The sequence below is a fragment of the Bos indicus genome, chromosome 23, assembly GCF_029378745.1.
Source record: "Bos indicus isolate NIAB-ARS_2022 breed Sahiwal x Tharparkar chromosome 23, NIAB-ARS_B.indTharparkar_mat_pri_1.0, whole genome shotgun sequence".
NCBI lineage: Eukaryota > Metazoa > Chordata > Mammalia > Artiodactyla > Bovidae > Bos > Bos indicus.
Genome location: NC_091782.1, coordinates 5,166,018 through 5,188,496, shown reverse-complemented (window position 1 = coordinate 5,188,496; position 22,479 = coordinate 5,166,018). Strand labels below are relative to the sequence as shown.

General features: G+C 45.6%; 1 protein-coding gene across 28 annotated transcripts in view; it reads right to left on the bottom strand.

Annotated features, from left to right (window-relative positions):
* DST (dystonin) overlaps window positions 1-22,479 on the bottom strand; it is a 518,621-nt gene that overhangs the window by 98,171 nt on the left and 397,971 nt on the right. For all 28 annotated transcript variants that reach the window (XM_070777732.1, XM_070777740.1, XM_070777736.1 and 25 more), the window contains 9 exons: window positions 21,913-22,079; window positions 19,289-19,445; window positions 17,855-17,981; window positions 15,149-15,211; window positions 14,239-14,480; window positions 13,272-13,401; window positions 10,121-10,320; window positions 8,232-8,727; window positions 4,717-6,188 (listed from right to left, as the gene is read on the bottom strand). In XM_070777732.1, coding sequence (XP_070633833.1) covers window positions 4,717-6,188; window positions 8,232-8,727; window positions 10,121-10,320; window positions 13,272-13,401; window positions 14,239-14,480; window positions 15,149-15,211; window positions 17,855-17,981; window positions 19,289-19,445; window positions 21,913-22,079 — 3,054 coding nt within the window. The remainder of the gene's footprint in view (window positions 1-4,716; window positions 6,189-8,231; window positions 8,728-10,120; window positions 10,321-13,271; window positions 13,402-14,238; window positions 14,481-15,148; window positions 15,212-17,854; window positions 17,982-19,288; window positions 19,446-21,912; window positions 22,080-22,479) is intronic.

Here is a 22,479-nt window from a genome sequence, read left to right as displayed (position 1 = left end):
ACAAATGCACCTATTTACAAAACAGAGACTCACAGACAGAGAAACAAGTTTATGGTTTCCCAAGGGAAAAGGTGGGGTAGGGATAAACTAGGAAGTTGGGATTAACAGATATACACACTGCTGCTGCTGCTGCTGCTGCTAAGTCGCTTCAGTCGTGTCCAACTCCGTGCGACCCCATAGACGGCAGCCCACCAGGCTCCCCCGTCCTTGGGATTCTCCAGGCAAGAACACTCGAGTGGGTACTATATATAAAACAGATAACCAACAAGGACCTACTGTACAGCACAGGGAACTATACTGAAGATTCTTAAATAACCAATAAGGGAAATGAATCTGAAAATTTTTATATATATGTATATGGGGGAGAGAGGGATTAAACAATAAATATATATATATATGTATATGTATACACACACACACATAACTGAATCCTGGCTGTACACCTAAAACTAACATGATATTGTAAATCAACCATACTTCAATATTAAAAAATCAGGAAAACAAACATAAATGACAACAATGGATGGTTATTCAAGGCACCCAAATCAGTCTAGAGCAAAGATGATTTGAAAGTTTCCCAGAAAAAAATGTAAGATGTGCAATGTGATGAATAAAGTTGACCAAAACACTGCACTATATTCACAAAACATCCAGGCTCTCTCTAACAACTTAACACCTACGTGACCCTGGGAATGTCACTTCCCCTCCCTCGTCTCAGCTTTCTTACAATAAGATGCCAATAATAATAGGACCCAACTCTCAAGACTGTCAACTGGATTAAAGACAGTCTAGTGTTTGCTCAGTCGTGTCCAACTCTTTTCAACCCCATGGACTGCAGATGGTAGCCATGAAATTAAAAGATGCTTACTCCTTGGAAGGAAAGTTATGACCAACCTGGACAGCATATTCAAAAGCAGAGACATTACTTTACGGAACAAAGGTCCATCTCATCAAGGCTATGGTTTTTCCAGTGGTCATGTATGGATGTGAGAGTTGGACTATAAAGAAAGCTGAGCACCGAAGAATTGATGTTTATGAACTGTGGTGTTGGAGAAGACTCTTGAGAGTCCCTTGGACTGCAAGGAGATCCACCAGTCCATCCTAAACGAGATCAGTCCTGAATGTTCATTGGAAGGACTGATGTTGAAGCTGAAACTCCAATACTTTGGCCACGTGATGCCAAGAGCTAACTCACTTGAAAAGACCCTGCTGATGTGAAATATTGAAGGCAGGAGCAGAAGGGGACGACAGAGGATGAAATGGTTGGATGGCATCACCGACTCAATGGACATGAGTTTGAGTAAGCTCTGGGAGTTGGTGATGGACAGGGAGGCCTGGCGTGCTGCAGTCCATGGGCTTGCAAAGAGTCAGACACGACTGAGTGACTGAACTGAACTGGACTGTAGCCCACCAGGTTTTTCCGTCCATGGCGTTTTCCAGGCAAGAATACTGGAATGGGTTGCAATTTCCTTCTCCAAGTGTTATGCTTGACACATAGAAAGTGAAAGAAAGTGAAGTCGCTCAGTTGTGTCCGACTCTTTGCGACCCCATGGGCTGTAGCCTATCAGGCTCCTCCGTCCATGGGATTTTCCAGGCAAGAGTGCTGGAATGGATTGCCATTTCCTTCTCCAGGGGATCTTCCCGACCCAGGAATCCAACCCGGGTCTCCCACATTGCAGGCAGACGCTTTACCATCTGAACCACCAGGGAAGCCCACAATAAATGTTAATCGTTGTAATGGTTATTTTTCAGAACATGCACATGTAACACACACACAGAAAACAAAATGAGTGACTGTGTAAGCCACTGTCTTTATTCACCATACATTCCTGTTCTTTTTTATCCATGGCACTGGTATACCAAAGGCAGATAACTGTCTCCTTGGAAACTTTTATTTCAACCACTGGGTTTCAAGACACTGAAGCTATGTCATGATATTATTATTACTCAATTTCGTTAAAAGCAGTCAACTCCCTCCAAAGTAATCAGAAAACAAATACAGCATGTCAAGTGGCTTATTTCAGAAGACATGATCCCTTTGTTTTTCTTCACAAATAAAACAATCTCTGTATACATGAACGGTAACGATGCTTATTTAGTGCTTTTCAGTTTGCAAAATACTTTCAAAGAAACAGTGATTTTTTTTCTTACAAATAGTTGAAGTAGTGAAAAGAGACGGAGAAGGCAATGGCACCCCACTCTAGTACTCTTGCCTGGAGAATCCCATGGACAGAGGAGCCTGGTGGGCCATAGTCCATGGGGTCGCTAAGAGTCGGACACGACTGAGCAACTTCACTTTCACTTTTCACTTTCATGCATTGGAGAAGGAAATGGCAACCCACTCCAGTGTTCTTGCCTGGGAATCCCAGGGACGGGGGAGCCTGGTGGGCTGCCATCTATGGGGTCGCACAGAGTCGGACACGACTGAAGTGACTTAGCAGCAGCAGTGAAAAGAGATGAGCCTACTCTTTTTTTTTCTACACAAAGTCACAGAACATCTAGGGAAATGGTACCACTTCACGAAGGCAGTGAACAGAGCCAACTTGCATCAGTGCAAAGACCATCTGATCACTGTCATGTAAGCATCAAGCCTTGCTTGTTGGGCTCCACAAAAATTCCAGAGACTCACTCCTCAGAGCCTCCACCCAGTCTTCCAAGTTGCAATGGCCACAGAATTTTGTTTTTCTAATACAGAATTATCTTATATGAAACCTTTATTTTTCAAACCACAAGTATGACAGTGTGATAGAGAAATGAAGGGAGTTAAGTCAACAGTGAGGCCGCTCCTTCCACCTCCAGAATCAAGACCCAAATTCAGAACCGCAGGTTTTTAAGCCCTGCAGGGACGGGGCTTCAAAGGCACTCCATAAACAGCAAATAATCATGTTAGTAACAGAGAAGAAAAAGAAGCTACTTTGAAGTTACTTTTTAAAATTCAGTCACCTAAAAACAATGTCATGAAAGAGAAGCAAAGGAAAGACATTGTCAAGTACAGTAGCAGAGAATTTTGAAGTCTATTTGATTTATATTCATTTCTCCTGGGAAATGATTTCTAGGTTTGCAAATTCTGTTTGTATTTGATCCTCTCTGATGTTTCACGGGCTGGCGGTGGGACTCAGCATCACACAGGCCTTTACTGCAAAGCAGAATGAACCTCGTGGATGGTCCCCCAGCCACTCCACAGGCTCCCGTCAGTCCCAAGCAGCAAAGGCTGGGCAGCCAGGACCTTCCCTCTGTCCCCATCCAGATGGGATTCTGTGCACGACACCCTGAGCAAGGCCACATCACTGACCCGGACCCTGGCACTGACCTCACCACCTTATCCCGCACCCCATCGTCAGGCATCACTGCCGCTGCTGGTGAGAAATGTGTACTCACTCCAAGTGTACAGCCCCACGTGTACTCAGCTCCACGTGTACTCGGCCCAAGTATACAGCCCCACATGTACTCAGCCCCACGTGTACAGCCCCACATATGAAATGAAAGTCATTCAGTCGTGTCCGACTCTTTGTGACCCCTTGGACTATATGGTCTATGGAATTCTCCAGGCCAGAATACTGGAGTGGGTAGCCTTTCCCTTCTCCAGGGGATCTTCCCAACCCAGGGATCGAACCAGGCTCTCCTGCATTACAGGCAGATTCTTTACCAGCTGAGCCACAAGGGAAGCCCCACGTGTACTCAGTCCCAGGGCGCTCACAGTCCCATCAGAAATAATTTACTCGCAATCGTCTGGGGCATGAGCCCCAAATCTTAAGTTTTATAGACCCAGGATTACAAAAGGGAAACTCTGCTTTTAAAAGAAGAATTTGGGGAAAAAACTAAGCTAAAAAGGAGAAGAAGACCATGAAAAGGATAAGGGGAGGAAGAGACTGTAATTCACCATGAGAGAAAATGCGAGGACACAAACAGAAGAGCACACACTCGTGATGGGTGGATGCGCCGGTCTCCGTGGTCGAGTTGCGGGAGCCGTGAGCGACGTCAGAAACCGACGCCAGGATTCCCTGGAGGCTCAGGGGTAAAGAATCAGCCTGCCAATGCAGGAGACAGGCTTCAGTCCCCAGCACAGGAGACCGCACACGCCATGGAGCAGCTAAGCCTGGGTGCCACGTTCCTCGGGCCTGTGCGCCAGAAGGCAGGGGTGCCCAGTGCTGGGCCCCGGAGCCTGCGTTCCGAAACCAGAGCAGCCACCACAACAGGACGCCCGCACACCACCTCTGGAGAGCAGCCCCGCAAGTAGGGAAAGCGCCCGCACGGCAACGAAGACCCAGCAGAGCCAAATGCAAATAAATGAAATTTAAAAAAATAGACACCAGCCTTCCAAGCACCCTGTGACTTCCTAGGTCATCTCAAGCCTTATCCCACAAGAGGCCAAAGCAGAAGCAGAAGGACCCACCTGCCCTGCCCAGATACCCGCTACACAGATGCTCATTTGAGCTCCAACACTGCCTGGTGATCCTACTTGAAGATGCTGCAAAACAGGCCACCTCCTTCTCTGTCAACCAGTCTTCTTTTTTTTAATGGAAGTTTTATTTTTTATTTTATTATCATTATTATTTTTGGTCACGCTGCAAGATATGTGGGATTTCAGTTCGACCAGGGATCGAACCTGTGCCCCCTGCAGCGGAAGCATAGAGTCTTAACCACTGGGCCACCAGGAAATCTCTATTCACATCTCTGAATAACCAAAACGCAGAATAAAAAGGAAGCACTCCCTACCTTGAACACATCGAGCTGTTGATTAATTGTTTCTGTTTCCATGCCAACGGGGCCTTGAGACTCCTCAAGCTCCTCAGCCTTCTGGAGCAGAGTAGAAAACTCCTGGAGTTTGCTATAGAATTCCTCAAGGCGCACAATGGTCCCTTCGACCTGCTCTTTCCTGGCTTGTGCACGGTCCCAGAGCTTGTTGCACTGTTTGCTTAAAGCCTCCAGGTCCCGCTTAATGCCGACGAGGTCGGGAGAGGCTTCCTCCGTGGCCAGCATCATCTTGCAGGTCTTATTGGCATTGGCGTTGTTTGCGATGAGCGCATCCAGCTTCTCCAGGAAGGCTCTGATGGCTTCCTTCTGCTTCTGCAGTGTCTCCGCGTCTCTCCCAACTGGGGCCATGCCGTCCAGCTCATCATCAAACTCTGCGAACTGAGAAAACATCTCTCGGATGGTGTTCTGGAAATGGCCAATGCCCTGAAGCTTGGTTTCTAAGAACGAGCACTTGTCGTCCACCTGCTGGCTAAGGGAGTCGTGCTCCTGCGCTAAGGTCTCCGCTTGGAGCAGGATCTCGGAGGTGCCCTTGGAGTCAGAGGCCTCCGCCACGAGGTCCCGGGCAAGCCCCTGGGCCAGATCCACCTGCGACTTCAAGGTCTGGAGGGCTTTCTGCTGGGTCTGCAACACGGTCAGGGACTTGCTGCTGTGAGCCTGGGGCCCCAGGGAGTCGTGCACCGCGAGCTGGTCCTTTGCACCCTGAAGCTGGCGCTGAGCTTCTCTGGAAACTTCCTGGAACTCTTTAAACTTCTGGGCCATGTTCTCAAGGGAGAATTTCTTCCTGTGCACCTGCTCAGTGACCGTGTCCACCTTCCGGAGCAGGCACTCCCTCTCCTCTGCTACCACCTCCTGGTCCACCTCACAGACGCCGAGCAGGCTGCCAGCTGCACCACTCAGCTGCTCCACCAGCCCGAAATGCTGGTCCATCTCCTTCTGCAGAGCCTTCAGCCGGGCGAGGGCGTTCTCCGTCTCAGCGGGATCCAAGCTACACTTGATTTCCTCAAGGCTGCCTTGACATCTGTCTATCCACGGCCTGAGCGTGTCCACGTGCTCTTTATACTTGAGGGCTCTCTCCAGCGTGTCCTTCACCCTGTCTTCTCGGTCCTTCACCTGCTTCTGCAGTCCATCCCAGTTGGTTTTAATAGTGTTCAGCTGTAACTGCAAGGCTACTTTCTCAGACCCTTGGGTTTTTAGTAACAGGTTTTCGCCTTCCGCAATGGTTTTCTCATAAAGGTGAGACTGGGCAGTCAGCGTTTTCCTGAAGTCTTTCTGATCTTTCACTAATGACTCCAAGACGTCAACTTTGGCGGATATCAGGGGAGACTTGTTTTGTTCTTCCTTCTTAGTATCCAGCCAAGCCTGGAAATCTCTAGACATTTGCTGAAATTGGTGAGAGCTGGCACAGGCTGATTGAAGGTGCTCGACATGGGTCTCTAAAAAGTGAAATCACAGACAGGTTTATTTTACATCAAAATGTTGAATGAACCTGTGAAAAGCTAAGGGAAAAACCACCAACTAGAAACACAGAGTAATCTAAATGCAAAGGCTACTAGCACTGACGTTATACACAAAGAGTGGGTGGGAGGGCAAGAGAAGGGCTCTACAAGAAGAAGAGGGAGCTTCGTGGCCAGATGCCACAGCCACCTCTGTCCCAGGGCAGAGACGTGACTACTGCTCAAAGCTCCAGGTGATGCTGATAAACAACCCACCCCTTATCAGTCGTGACCTTTCGACCTGTGTGATTTCCCCCGCTTTGGCTACACAGCATGCAGGATCTCAGTCCCTGGACTAGGGACCGAACCTGTGTCCCTGCCTCGGGAGCAAGGAACCTAACCCCTGAACCACCAGGGAAGTCCCACCTGTGCAATTTTTACCCATCACTTGGACAAAATAAGGCAGTCTGCGAGGACTACAGGGTTCTGGGTTTCAATCAGCCTGTTATGTGCTGCAGGGCCCGGGGCGAATGACTGAAGCCCAAGGTCTCATTTCCCCAAGTCTGAAGCAGCAACACTGACAGACGCTGTCTCGGGCGTGAGGGGACCCTGCATGCACTGAGCTGAACGCCAGTGATGGAACAGGGCTCCTGATGGAGTCATCACCACTGTGATCGTCACAGCTCGTATCTGCTACCCGCACCACATCAGAATCCAGGGACAAGCCTGAAATGGTTGCTCTGATCAGTAAACAAGTCCAATCCATTATTAACAAACATAAACCGGGTGAGGGTGTTTCTCTGCAAACGACACAAACAGACGCCCGTGCGCTCTCCTCTGCCCGGCCCCACTCGGCCCAGAAACACCACAGCAGGCGAGAGGGGAACGGGCAGGGCGGCTCTCTCCCACGTGTCTCTTGGGAACTAACTGCGGGCAAGAAAATGACACCAAACCTTTTTGGTAACTGTTCATCTCCTTTCCCGATAAAAACAAAACTGTGACGTAGCATGAACGTCTACACTTTTAAAAATCAATTTTTCTATTTTTTTTTTACTATTTTCTTTAAAATGAAGCATAGGTGATTTACGAAGTTGTGTTAACTTCCGCTGTAGAGCAAAGTGATTCAGTTTTACATATACACACATTCTTTTTCATATTCCTTACTATTATGGTTTATCCCAGGACACTGAATACAGTTCCCTGGGCTGTACGGCAGGACTCTGTTGTTTACGCATTCTATGTTATATCCTATGATAAACCATAATGGAAAAGAATATTTAAAAAGAATGTGTATATGTGTGTGTGTGTGTGTGTGTGTGTGTGTGTGTGTGTAACTGAATCACAGGCTTCCTATGTAGCTCATGGGAATCCGCCTGCCAAGGCAGAAGACTTGGGAGACATGAGTTTGGTCGCTGGGTCAGGAAGATCCCCTGGAGGACGGCATGGCAACCCACTCCAGTGTTCTTGCCAAGAAAATCCCAAGGACGGAGGAGCCTGGCAGGCTACCAGTCTGTGGGATCACAGAGTTGAAGACGACAGAGCATGCGTGCATAACTGAATCACTCTGCTGCACAATGCCAAAATTAACACAACACTGTGATTAAAAAAAACAAACAAAAAACAAAAAACACTGTGATTAACTAAACTTCAACAACAACAACAAAAATTTTTTCAAATAGTATGCATCTGCTAGCCTCAGACTCCCTCACCGTCACTCCCCTATCCCTCTCCCCTTGGCGGTCTCAAATCTACTCTCGCTCTCTGTTCGTCTGTGAACACCAGTCGGGGGCACCTGAGATTTCCCGGGCCAGCTGTGCGGTGGCCTGCGCCCACACCGGATCCCCCGGCACCTGCACAGACCCCACCCCGCAGGCCGTGTGCACGGCGGCCAGGACCTGCGTTCCACGTGCCTGAGACTGCCTCTTCACACGCACTTCTCACTACGGGCAGGTCCTCTGTCGGGGCCCGATTTACCCGGCAGCTTGGCTTGTTCATGGATCCCTCTCTCTAGGACACACATGCACTCACAGAAGACACACACACCTGCTTTCTGCTCCAGATCCTTGAACGATTTCAAGACGCCTTCCAGCTGCCGGCTGAGCTCTGCTCTCAGATACTCTTCTCGGACCAGGGCCGCCAGGTCGTCGCCCAGGGCCTGCGCCGCGCTGATCCGCTTCCCCTCCTGCTCCACCGCCTGCTTCAGCTTCTGGGCCGTTTCCAGCTGCTGGCTCATGGCGTCGGGGTGTGCACTGCCGGCCACGCTGCTGCTGAGCTGATCGTCCAGGTCGGCCAGCTTCTCGGACAGGCTTCTCAGCAGGCTTTGATACTGGGTGCTTTTCCCAACGGCCTGATCGATGCGGTCACACCGGTCCCTCAGCTGGCCGGTGAGGCTGTCCCATTTCTGGGTCACGGCCGCCAGCTGCTCCTTCACAGTCCCGTGGAGGGACGGGTGCTCCCCAGGTCTCTGCAGGATGCCCCGGCCGGCCGTGGTCAGCTGCTCGTACTGCGGCTTCCTGGTGTCGAACTCCTGCAGGAGAATCTGAGAGAAAGAGAGAGCGAGGGTAACTAAGCACACAGATGACTGGAGAACCAGTTACAGGAAACACGGCTTTATGCCTCTGCGCAGAAATGATAGTTAATTGTCTAGCTTTTATTTTTGCTTTTGTTACCGCTTTCGTAGCTCTTATTTCAAAGGCAGTGCGGTTATCATAAACTAAACCCAAAGGGCAATGCTGCCTCACAGAGATAACACTTGGTCTAAAATAACATCCCCCAAAGGCGGGGGAGAAATAAATAAATATTTTTGCTAGCCTGGGGAGAAGGAAGAGAAATTTATGCACAAGTTCTCACACACAAAGGGAAACACGGAGTTTAGACAAGTTCACATCACCCTAGCACCAAATGTGATTTTTCCTCCTTGTACTTTTCTTTTTACAGGAATTTTTGGAATGCTCTATAGCATTTTACACCAAAAAAAAAAAAAAATGCACAGTGATAACAGTATCAGGCTATACCGATTCACGGTGCATTGATTTACAAAGATTTCTTTTTAAACCCAAGATTGATGTGTAGGCTTTTTTGTAAAGATTTAGCCAATAAATCACATCGTTCCAAGCGTGCAGGCTCACAGAGGCTTTCACTGTAAAATGGATAATCTCCAAATTGTCCTTTTAATGTAATATTTTGTCTATCTCTGGGAGACCATGGACAATTATTTCTTCTCAAATGTTTCTTTACCTCTTTTGCTTCCAGCCTATTCAGATGAAGAACGTACAAGCCTAGAACAGTATGTGACTCAGCTGCCTGGACTGATTTGTATTTTCAGAGCAGGGATCAGCCTCCCTGCATGAAAACCACCCCCCGCACCGAAAGACGCTCCCGAGACCCCAGTGGCGGTGCTCCTGCGACCACGACTGACTCACATTTTATCAGTGTTTCCCCGTGTGGATTTATCTGCTCATAAAAGTCTAAGTAACCTTGTGGGTTTCAAGGTTCCCTCTCTGCCTCCCTTCTTTCTTCTCCTCCCCAGCTCAGGGCTGTTTTGCATGACCTTTCTAAGTTTCATTATCTACTACCACAGTCAAAATGAATCAAACTCCAAAGGAGTCATTTCTAAACAAGATACTAGCTTCTCATAAAAATGCTATTGCTTATGCAATCACATTAATACTTCAAAGGAGGTCCTCTTTAACAGGGGTCTGTACAAACCACAATATGAACGAGACAGTCAAGGGACGTGACCATCCATGGGCCCTGTGGGCCACTCAGGGATGGTCCAGCGCTTTGCTCCTCGGGGGTCCCCATCAGCATCACACTAGCACCTCACGGGCGTGTGATGCTTCACAGATGCCCACCCAGGCAGGCAGAGCACACACTGTCCAACGCCAGCGTACTTCCCGTGAAAACGCCCCCTTGTTAAGTCACAGGCTCACCTGCACCTGCTGCCTCTGTGTGTTCAGCATGTTCGGGTCAACTGACAAGGGCCCGAGGACGCTGACCATCAGCTCTTTTTCCACGAGCCACTGCTTTAACTGGGCCTCCACCGTCTGGAACTGGGTTAGAGTATTTGAGGATTCTTCCAGCTTTTGTTGTCTATCAACTGTCAATTGATTGAGTTCTTGCCACTTAGAATCTAAAAAACAAAAACAAGATAAAGGATGCAACAGAGGTTTGGTTTTTGTACATTTAACACAACTATATCTTAATGAAGATTACATAACAACTCAAAAGGATCCCCAATGGCCATCATTCCACCCTCATGACTCTCCCTATATAGTCTATTAAAAAGCCTAACCTAAGGATTCATTGCATTTAACAATACAAATTTTATGGTCCTGAGGGTTGTATGTCAGCTGAAGTATACGAAAAATGAATTTGAATCTGATTTTGGAAGACGTCGTAAATTATGGGATACTCCTAAGAAACCTCACTCCTTCTAGAAGTCCTACAGAGTTTGTTCATTCACCTAGAACTGACCTACTAGAACAATGAACATATATCCTTTTCTTTAATAGCAAACCTTCAATGACCAGTTCGAGGTAAGTGACCCCCAAGTACGTGTACCCACGGCCAACCATGCCCTTCTATGCAAACCAGCAGCCCGCTGCTCGGAAGTTACGCTAAGAGATCTCACCAACCCTTTAAACTCAATGTTGGGGAAAAAAGAAAGCTATGATGTTCCTATCTGAACGGGTAGATTTTTCCAGCTTTTAGATTTTTTTGAAGGTTCTTCTCTCACACATCGTGAGATGCAATAGTTAGATTTCTTTCATGACACTCCTACGTCCTCGATCACCAAACCTTAAAGCCAGTTCTTCCACTCCCAATACCCAAACGCCATGTGGGTCCTGACCCTGTTTCGCCCAGACCAGTGGTTCTCAAACTGGAGCTACGTCAGAGACCCCTGGAGTCTGCTCACACACGACTGGGGACTGAGGACTGAGGAGCAGGTCTGAGTGAGGCCTGAAGGTGCACTTCTAACACGGCCCCGGGGTGCTCAGCTCTTGCTGCTACGAGCGTGTCACACGCACACCCAGACCAGCAGCCGTCTACCCTGCTCCACCACCACCCACGACCCTCAGCTTCAGCGAACTTGTTCTTAAATAATCTCCCTTAGACATCACTGAACACGTCACTCCTGGGCTTAAAGCTCTCAATACGCCACCCACCACCATGCAGACGGCAAAATCTAACCAGCTTTGCTTGACCTGCAGAGGTGCCCCAAAACTGGCCTTGTCTGCTCATCCCAGAGTGTCTGTCCTCCTCTCGTCTGCACCGCTGGCCTCATACCCTCATCCAAACTGGGCGGGCGCACGCAGGCCCTTCTGCCCACACGCCCCATCCTGCCTTCAGGACCCGCTGGGTCTCACACCCTGCTAGGATGCCTGCCTGCCACTGCCGCCCAGACAACAGCACGCTCCCTGGAGCCAAGTTACTGACCATCCTTGAACACCAAACACTGCACAGTCATGGAAGCTGTGATGAGCTGTGACAGGCTGCTTTTCAGCCAGCACAGAGCTGCTTTTACTATAACCCAACCCCTGAAACCTTCCCTAAGTGACATCATTCCATACCGCCTGTTCTAGTCAGTCACAATCTGACAGCAAAACAACGCAAGTAAACATAAGCGAAGAAGAAGAAGAAATATCAAGATCTTATCAGGAAGCTTTCTGAAACATACGTTCCTCACTCCCACCCCTATCTTAAAATGCTTTGACAGTATTCTCCCAAGTAATTCTGATATTCTAGGCGACAGTCACTGAAATAGAGCCCGATTAATTATCAGGCAACAAGAGTTTCTAGCAAAATAAACCTTTCAACATTAAGATCTTTTAGGATGCCTCTTTTTTTACTGCAGCAGAGTGGATTTTACAATGTTATGTCAGTTTCTGGTGTACAACAAAGTAAACCAACTACACATGTAAGGATGACTCCTACTAAACTGAAACATACTTCGAGACGTCTAAGTTCACCACAGCACGCTGCTGCTGCTAAGTCGCTTCAGTGGTGTCCGACTCTGTGTGACCCCATCAACGGCAGCTCACCAGGCTCCGCCATCCCTGGGATTCTCTAGGCAAGAACACTGGAGTGGGTTGCCATTTCCTTCTCCAAGGCATGAAAGTGAAAAGTGAAAGTCAAGTTGCTCAGTCGTGTCTGACTCCTAGCGACCCCATGGACTGCAGCCCACCAGGCTCCTCCGTCCATGGGATTTTCCAGGCAAGAGTACTGGAGTGGGGTGCCACTGCCTTCTCCTCACCACAGCATAGCTAACTCTAGAGGAAGGACAAGGTATAGCTCAATGTAACGGAACAACTGACAGTGAAATGATGTTTGTGACGAGTAAGCACCTTCACTCTGTGCCCGTGTCTGAGCTGCACACACTGACTCACTGCATTCCCCAAACAGCACTACGGTGTACAGAGAACAACTCACTGTCTTACGCTCGTTTCAGTGTCATCACAATAAGGAAAGGGGGCGATATGCCAACAGGGACTGTGGAGGAGATTCTGCATCTCCGAGGAACGGCGCACGCAGGGACAGGGTGGGAACGTGCACAGCACTCTTCATAAAGAGCAGAGCCCCGACCCCATGGGGAGCGGCCTCCACAGGCCTGACAGGGAAGGGCCCGGGAGCACGAAGCAGAGGCTGGCAGGGTCCCGTCGGGAACTCCGTGGCAGAAAAGGGCACCCATCTTTTCCAGACAAATAAACTAAAAGGACTCTCTACACTAAAATATAACAAAGCATAAAAAATTAGAGGCACCCAAAATCTAGCTTTAAAAAAAAAAAAGACCATAAAGAAAACATGTGACTCAATGCACAGCACTGTAGTAACGAGTATCTACCTTCTTTGTAAACATAAATTTCGTTACTGTGTTTAGTGAGAAAAACAAAAGATATGCCAAGGCCTGGCCCCAGACAACATGAAATGACACTTCTGAAATTGCAAAAATAGATTCTGAAACGTGGAAGCAAATCTCAAAGTCAGGGAGACTGTCGGATAGATGTTTTCTAATAAACATTATGATTTTTTAAAAAATGCCTGGGTTCCTGTTGAAGGCCTCTGGTGTAATTGGTGACCTACCTATTTCCGTCAACATCTGCTTCCACCTGGGGGCCTCCGGCGTGTCCGGGTTCTCCTCCAGAAGCTCCGTCAGCTTGTCCTTCAACTCCTGCACTTTGTTCACATTCTGCTTCAGTTCTGCATCAAACAACTAACAAGGAAATAAAAAAAGTAACTGCATTAAAGCATGTCAACATCAAAAGACAAAGACACAATAGAGCACTTTTTTCTTTAACACGACCAAAATACGGGGAAATATCCACAGTTAGAGGTTGACGTGAGTGAGGACTGGATTCAGGAGTCAATTATATTTTCTTTTCCTCTTTGTAACTGTTCTTCAACTAAGTGAGAAAAGAATCCCAAAGAAGAATGCTAGAGAGCTCACCCCACCACCTGGGAAGAATTTCATATATTCTCAAATCCCTTTGGAAAAAGGAAGTGACACCACTAAGACTGTAATTAGCCAGAAAATCAGTCTTGAGAGAGGCTTGAGACTCTACTAGTGAATGAGCAGCTTTCTGGATAACACATTATAGAGCTCAAAGATAAGTCAGTCATCTGGAGACATTTTTGCCAGCACTGCTAGCGTACAGAACCATTTTTCTAACCCTGAAAGCTGTAGAAAGAAATACTGTCTATTAAAGAAAGGGAAAGCGTGAGCTCCCCTATTTTATACTGGACAGAACAGACTCCTAATACACCTGGCCCTTAAGTGCATCTTTTCCAATAAGGACTGGCTAAAATCCCAGACTTGAGCTGGCAAGTCAAAGTTGCTTGCACCCAACAGCTCACTCATCTTTATAACGTCTGTGGGTAAAAACAAGTGAGTGTTAGGATCCATCTACAGAAAGGCGCATCCAACCAAGCTGGCCCACGACCTGCTGGCGGTTACAGAGCGGGAAACCAGAACCGGCTCGTGAGCCCGAGGGCGCATTCTGGGCCCTGATGGCTCCCTCGTGTCTCCCGTGGACGGACCCGTGGACGATACCTTGTTCTGTTCGACTTGGCTTTTCACAGCCTCCGTGTCCACAGGTGTCGGCGCCTGGTGCCACTTCGTGGCAGTGTTGCTCATGGTCTGCAACCACTGCATCATGGCGCTGGACTCCTCCTGGGCCTTCTGCAGTCTGGAGAGCTTGGTGCTCAGCTCGCCTATTTTGTCCTTAAGCAAGAGGCCGAGATCTTCATAGCCATGGCTTATGTCAGTCATGTCCTTTTTAATGGATGTTAAGCCTAAACGTAAGAGAAAAAATTAACACCGACACATTTTCAGGGTATTTAGAGCTCCAGAAATAAAAACTGGTTCTAGGTGCTATTTCCTTCTATTAGGTTGGTCAATCGTTTGTTAGGGTTCTTCCATAAAACGTTACTGAAAAACCCGACCGAACTATTTTGGCCAACCTGACATGTGGTCAAGATTAAGTCTACTATGATAAAGTCATAGAGTTTTTAGAACTAAAATGTCACTTTCATCTTACAATGGTACTTCATGACCAATACATTAAGGACACTGCATAATACCGGTGAAATGAGATAGATATTTTACATGGAATAAACTACCCAAACCATGAAATGTTACCTATTAATTCCTCAGGCATCAAATTAAAAAATAGCTCAAATAATGTTATCCCCAGTGAGAAACTACCTCAAATTAACCCAAAAGAAGGAAATATAAACGAAATGCCAAACTAAACGACCAGATTTTACCTTCAAATGAACAAAACTGCACAGAATGTTATATAAATATGTTATTTATGGAGAACATGATTATTTTTATGTCATTTTAATTCAAAGTTTGAAATTTTGATATAATTACTTTTTGTCCCTAAAAAGATTTTCTCTTTCTCAAAAAAAAAAAAAAAAAGTTATTTAATCAAGAAACATTTAAAGTTACTATTTACCTTTATTTGCCAAAACTTCCTGAGTATCTGTGGCTGTTCCTTCACCATTTAATATTACGCCACCTGCAAAAATATTAAAACTGAAGTCATCATAGACTTCTGTCATATTACATGTGTATTAATAGCAGGTGGCATTAAAAAAAATAGTTGCTCAGTCGTGTCAGACTCTTTGCAACCCCATGGACTGTAGCCCGTCAGGCTCCTCTGTCCATGGGATTCTCCAGGCAAGAATACTGGAATGGGTTGCTATTCCCTTCTTCAGGGAATCTTCCCAACCCAGGAATCAAACTTTCCTCCATTGCAGGCAGATTCTTTACCATCTGAGCCACCAGGGGAAGCCCAGGTGGCATTAAAACAAACCCCATAAACAGTAATTATTTTAAAATGTTATTATATTTTAAAATTTAAAATAGTGATTCAATTTCAAAATCAAACGAAGGTTTAAAAGATCAAGCTATGTCCTCTCTTCTGTATAAAATTTACTCCTAAAGTCATAACACGATCAATTTAAACTCCAGAGTTTCAGAAACTTTAGATTACTGATACATTAATCATTAACTATTAATCTATAAGACAACTTGATTGATGCTTTTGAATTGTGGTGTTGGAGAAGACTCTTGAGAGTCCCTTGGACTGCAAGGATATCCAACCAGTCCATTCTAAAGGAGATCAGTCCTGGGTGTTCTTTGGAAGGAATGATGCTAAAGCTGAAACTCCAGTACTCTGGCCACCTCATGCCAAGAACTGACTCATTGGAAAAGACTCTGATGCTGGGAGGGATTGGGGGCAGGAGGAGAAAGGGACGACAGAGGATGAGATGGCTGGATGGCATCACCGACTCGATGGACGTGAGTTTGAGTGAACTCTGGGAGTTGGTGATGGACAGGGAGGCCTGGTGTGCTGCGATTCATGGGGTTGCAAAGTCGGACACGACTGAGCAACTGAACTGAAAAGACAATTTTGGGGTGATAATTGCTTTAATGCTGAAGTTATTTTAATGATACAGTCACCGAAGCACAGAAGCTGGTTACAGTGTGTGTTGCTTGAAGCATAAATGCCTGACGGACAGAAGAACATCCACCTCAATGTAAGGAACTGAAACTGTCTGCTGCAGTGACAGTCTTTTCGTGGGTTTACTGGAGGTGGAATAATGTAAAAAGACATGAAGGAAAAGTCAGAAGTAAAAGAAACCACACTGAATCAGCACAGGGAGAGGAGGCATAGGAGCTGGGGCCCTGGGCCCTGGTGTCCGTCTCACCTGAGCTTCAACCAGCCCACTGATGACCCTGTGAGTCTGCACAGATGCAGCCAGCCCTCCCTGCTGCTGGGGAGAGGAAGACTTGGCTCACGAAAGCCCAGTGGGAATTAAAGACAGGCACCCTACTGCCTAGAAATAGGAACGGCTCGGTGAGTGGTAGTAATTACTTCTCTTTAATTCTATAAACATCTAGCATCGGTATCTTTTTATAATCAAAATATTTTTTAAAAAATCAATTAAGACTTTCTCATATGAGTACGCCTTGGCTCTCTCTCCAAAACACATTTCCCCCAACTAAACACACGAGAACAAACCTGAACAAAAACACTTACATATCTGAATCTTAATCTAAGTGTTATCCCCGTAAAACAAAAATCACACACCATGGCATTTCAAATGGAAGTGAAAATGCCCTGTGGATACTCAAGATTAATTCCTACCATGCTTGGGAGTTGTTAAAGAGCAGGGGAAAAAAAATGTTTTTTGCTTATTACAAATACAAAGAGGACATGGAGAACTAATATAAAACACCACAGAATTCCTTTCCTTTAAAAAAAAAAAAAAAAAAAAACCTTGACATTTCAGGAAATCTGATTAGGAGAGAAAGAAGCGATCATCACACACATACACTGTGAGTATTGCCTGAAATGGGATTAATAGAGCAGAATGAACAGTGTGGGGAGAGGCCCAGCTGAACGCCAGCCTCACAATGGGGACAGTCGGGGGTGGAAAGAGCAGATAAACCACAGAGGACCCTCAGAAACTCTCAGGATAAAGATGCGAGATCTGCCTGCAGTCTACTCTTGGATTATTTCAAACCTGATAGTGACAACAATATAAATACGTTTTGCACTTAAAACCCTATCTACAACTTAAATTTTAGAACCCTTATTTATATGACTCTCCCCTTCTGTTGAGAAGCATGACAAGACTGTGATTCAGACATGCTGGCTAACCTAAGACAGGACTGTTTTCTTTGGGAATAAAAGAATAAAGCAGATGGGAATAAATTGAGAGGTCCACTTGACAAAAAAAAAAAAGCAAACCTGTTTCCTCCCCTTACTTCCTTTTCTCCCAGGAGACCAGATGCATTTCTTTATCAAATGTTTCAAATAGAATTGCTACATTTCCATCAATGAAGGTAAAAACAAACAAACTGGAATCTAATCTTTCCCCTTTTCCAATATAATGCTCCTTCTTCTTACAGATGAATTTGGCTACATTTTAAATCGCAGTAAAACCCAAGAGATCTGAAATTTGAACAGTACAGACACTTTTCTGTGGCAGCATTTAGTGTGTTTAGACATGTCATATTTCTTGTCACTTTCCCTTTGTATTTCTGAGGTTATTTTATGCATTAATTAAAAGAAATAACATAAACACATGAAATAAACACGGGTGGACCCAATTCTTAGGGGTTTGGCCACAAATGTACACAGCGCACATACCTGACTTAACTGCTGCTATGGCCTTCGCGGGGGTGGTGACAGCGCTGATCAAGTTACATAGTGAGTTCCCACTGTCGCTGACTTTCTGAATCTCTGGTGTTTTTAAGCTCCACTTCTCTTGTAATTTCTTGAGATATAAAAATACATTATTTTTCAGTCTTAGTAATCTTTTCCAAGTTACACATTATAATTCAGGATCTGAAACATATCTTAAAACAGTGACGATTGTGGCTTCTGACTTATGGGAGAGTGGATGCAAGAGAAGAACAGCATCTCTATTCGTTCCAACAGCCCAGGTGACTGTTAACACTGTTGCTAGTGAGGAGTGGGGTTGGCACCATCCTGAATTCTGCTCCCAGCCACAGTGGAAGCTGGGCTGGCCCCAGCTGCCTGAGTTCCAAAGTAACTGTCAACTGTAAGTCTGCAGACTGTACTAGGCGACAGCCAAGCTACAAGAAGAAAGGTACTAGAAAGTGTTCTTAAAAATGTAAATTCAGAATTCTACTTAACAGCGATTTTTAATTATCAAAATTTCAATGAATTTTTTAATATCTAAAACTCATCCTATTATTTTCTTCCAGCACTGGAATCAGCAAACATAACATACATTTTTTAACTTTAAATAGTACATAACAAAGGAGATTCAAGCAACTCAACAAAATTTTAAAAAGAAAAATTAGACTACATGGTGAGCTTCAAACATAAACAGTTGGAATAAATATAAGGACAAAAGAAAAACAATAAACGTGCATATGTTAAATAAGATTCAAAGTAGAAATACCTGTATTTTTACATAAAGCATATAAATGATGAATAATCAAAATACTCATGCATATCCACTCAAATTATACATATCTAAAACTATCACAAAAAAAGTAAAAATAGTGAAATCATAGAAGGGCACTAGATAAATATCACTCAAAAGCAAAAAACAATAATGTAAAAACTTCAGTGAATTTTAAAAAATACACGACTCCACAAACTTGGAGTAGAAATCTTGCCATAACTGGTCCTAAGTTTTAGACCTGAGTCAGACGACAATAACTTCTATCTTCAGATACCGGTTTGAGTGATTATGTTCAAACTAGGGCGAAATGCAGAACTGAAGAAAAGCATCTCTTATTAACATGATGAGAAATAGTATAAAAAATAACTGAAACTAAGACACATAGGGGCGAAAGCAACTTGGACCACTTAGCAACTCACTTATACGTCTCTCTAAAAAAGCAAATTCACTGCAAGTCTGTGTCCTTTAAAAGGTTCAGTTAAACTCATGTCATGATTTACAAGTTTCACCAAAATACACTGTATATTCGTGAAGATCTAACATGAATAGGAAGCCTCCGTTCCCATTCCTATTCCTATGAAAAGGAAACCTGCCATTCCTGACACCAGCAAACGAGAACTTGGTATCAAACACAGACAGTGATTCACCTTGGTTTCTTCCAAAGATTTCTGCAAATCTTCTGCACCAAAAGAAGGCTGCACAACGGGAACTCTTTCTGTGGTTTCTTTTATCCATGATTTTAATGATTTAACCAGGACTTGAAAGGCACCCATCTGTTCTTGACAAGAAGATACTGCTTCTTTTCTAGATCACAAACACCATTGACAAATTTAAGCCACAAAGGGAGATACCCCAAAGGACTCATAACTAATAAACAAATTATTACTCCTATATCAGATTTAACATTAAGAAAAAAAAATCTTCGCCCACGCACATGCCAACCCTCAGATACAGGAGGAAAGATTTCCTAGGTGGCAAGTGAAATCAGTGAAGTCCTTGTCTGTTTTCAGTAGAGTCCACAGATCAAGACAAAACGGTTATGATGTCTGTAACCCATATGGAACAGCTCTCTACAGTGCTACACAAACTCTAAAGGCCATATAAACATCTTTAACATGATTTACAGTCAGTGTGCTTTGATCTGTCTGCTTTATACGGTGCTAAACGCCAGCAGGCTGAGACCCAGAAGGGAAACAAGCCACCGACGTGAGGGAAGCACAGCGCCACCCAGTGGTGTTTATGCTGCATTACAGTCCAGTCCAGCCCAGTTCAGTTCAGTTCCTTGACTCAGTCGTGTCCGACTCTGTGACCCCATGGACTGCAGCACGCCAGGCCTCCCGGCTGCTGCTGCTGCTAAGTCACTTTAGTCGTGTCCGACTCTGTGTGACCCCATAGACGGCAGCCCACCAGGCTCCCCTGTCCCTGGGATTCTCCAGGCAAAACACTGGAGTCGGTTGCCATTTCCTTCTCCAATGCATGAAAAGTGAAAAGTGCAAGTGAAGTCGCTCAGTCGTGTCTGACTCTTAGCGGCCCCATGGACTGCAGCCCACCAGGCTCCTCTGTCCATGGGATTTTCCAGGCAAGAGTGCTGGAGTGGGGTGCCATTGCCTTCTCCGCCAGGCCTCCCTGTCCATCACCAACTCCAGAGCTTGCTCAAACTCATGTCCATCGGGTGGGTGATGCCATCCGCCATCTCATCCTCTGCTGTCAATTTAGTGGATGGGTAAACTGGTCTTCAATGGACATGAACTTGGACAAACGCCAGGAGACAGTGAGGAACAGGGAAGCCTGGCAGGCTGCAGTCCATGGGGTCGTGAAGAGTTGGACATGACTTGGCAACTGAATGACATATTGGGTCTTTAGAGAGGACAGGACTGAGTTTCTAAAACACAAGGTGAGACCTAGTGATGCTGAATTTTAATGGATGCCTCCCCCACAGTACTCAGAAAGCTCCACGGTGAACTGTACACAGACCTCCCTGGACACGCAGCACCAGGGACGGAGGGTACCGCCTGGCACATGCACAGCTCTGAGGAGAGGTCTGGCAACTGGATTCGGCTCCTGGATACTTTGCGGATCGTGTGTGCTCACGTGCAGGGGTGTGGATTATCGGCAGAGAGTCCGCGGCTGCTAAACTAATCACTGAGGACCACGCGGTTTTACCATCGGGTCCATTTGACAGAAAAAAACAACCTAGATTTACCCAGGGAAACCAAGATTATTTCTTCTGTGCAATGTGAACTAAATGGGATGGAAATGATAGCTCTGTGAGTAGTTCCCACAGCGCCCAGAAGTTTCAGGTAGAGAATTCTAAAGAAATAAAAAGAGTTGAAAGAGAAATGGTTACTTTCTATCTTTGGCGGGGGGGGGGGGGGGCGCTTCCATATGAATTCTGGCAAAACCAGATATATATTTTAAACTAGCACGAGATCAACAGTATATTCAATCAAAGCTCAGTCACAAGGCTCACCCCCGTGCAGCTTTTTACCTTAATTTAGGTTCACTTTTGTATCTTATCTTGTTTGTTCATGGAATCATGTCTGATCTGCTGCTGCTGCTGCTGCTGCTAAGTTGCTTCAGTCGTGTCCAACTGTCTGCGACCCCGCAGACAGTAGCCCACCAGGCTGCCCCGTCCCTGAGATTCTCCAGGCAAGAACACTGGAGTGGGTTGCCATTTCCTTCTCCAATGTGTGAAAGTGAAACGTGAAAGTGAAGTCGCTCAGTCATGTCCAACTCTTTGCGACCCCATGGACTGCAGCCTACCAGGCTCCTCTGCCCATGGGATTTTCCAGGCAAGAGCACTGGAGTGGGGTGATACTGCATGTCTGATCTACAACTCCTTAAAAATCAAACTACTTTTTTTAAAAAAGACATCCAGAACTATATTGGATTGATGCATAGTTTCTGAACTGAGTCCAGAAAGCCATGGCCACTGGCTATCTTTCAAGGTTATTTCAAGGCTTTTGCTGAAGATTTTAGACTAAAGTAAGTTTAGACTACTTTCGGTAAAACACTACCACCACCGTGCTCCTCACATAATGCCTTCTACTTTCATGCAAGAAAAATTCACTTTCCCTCCTAAACAATTTAACAAAAATACACTTCCTTTTAACAGCAAAAGACTTAGCAACACAGAAGGACTTATAAAGTAGCCCTATGCTTATTCTCAAGTTTCTAAAAGTGTTCCAGGTTATCTGTGTAAAGAAATAAAAATCATGCATTTCAATTAGTATCAAGTGGAATGAAATTCAGTTTCTTAAGTGGTGCTCACTTTTCTTTGACAGTGTCCTCCATTTCCTTGAATTTTTTTGACAAATTATTTGTTTTTTCAAATATCAGAGCCTTATCCCCTGGCAAGCCATGGCTGGAGATCTCCTTCAAGAGGTTCTGCAAAACTTCCAGATCTTTCTTGCGTTCTAGCAATTCAGATGTTGATTCCTACAAAACATCAACATGAGATGTTGCTGCAGACACAGAGAACAGACCAGTGGCTGTCAAAGGGGAGGGGTTGGGGAGGGGTGGGGTGGGGGTCTGAGATCAGCAGAGGCAGACTCTTAGATGCAGGAGGACAAACAGGGTCCTACTGTGCAGCATGGAGAACTACACTCAGTATCTGATGACAAACCACGATGTAAAAGAATATGGAAAAGAACATACGTATTCGTATATATACACAAATACCCTTTTTCAACAACATGAGAGATGACTTTACACATGGACATCACCAAATGGACAATACTGAAATCAAATCGATTACATTCTTAATAGCCAAAGATGCAGAAGTTGTAAACAGTCAGCAAAATAAGACCTGGAGCTGACTGTGGCTCAGATCAACAGC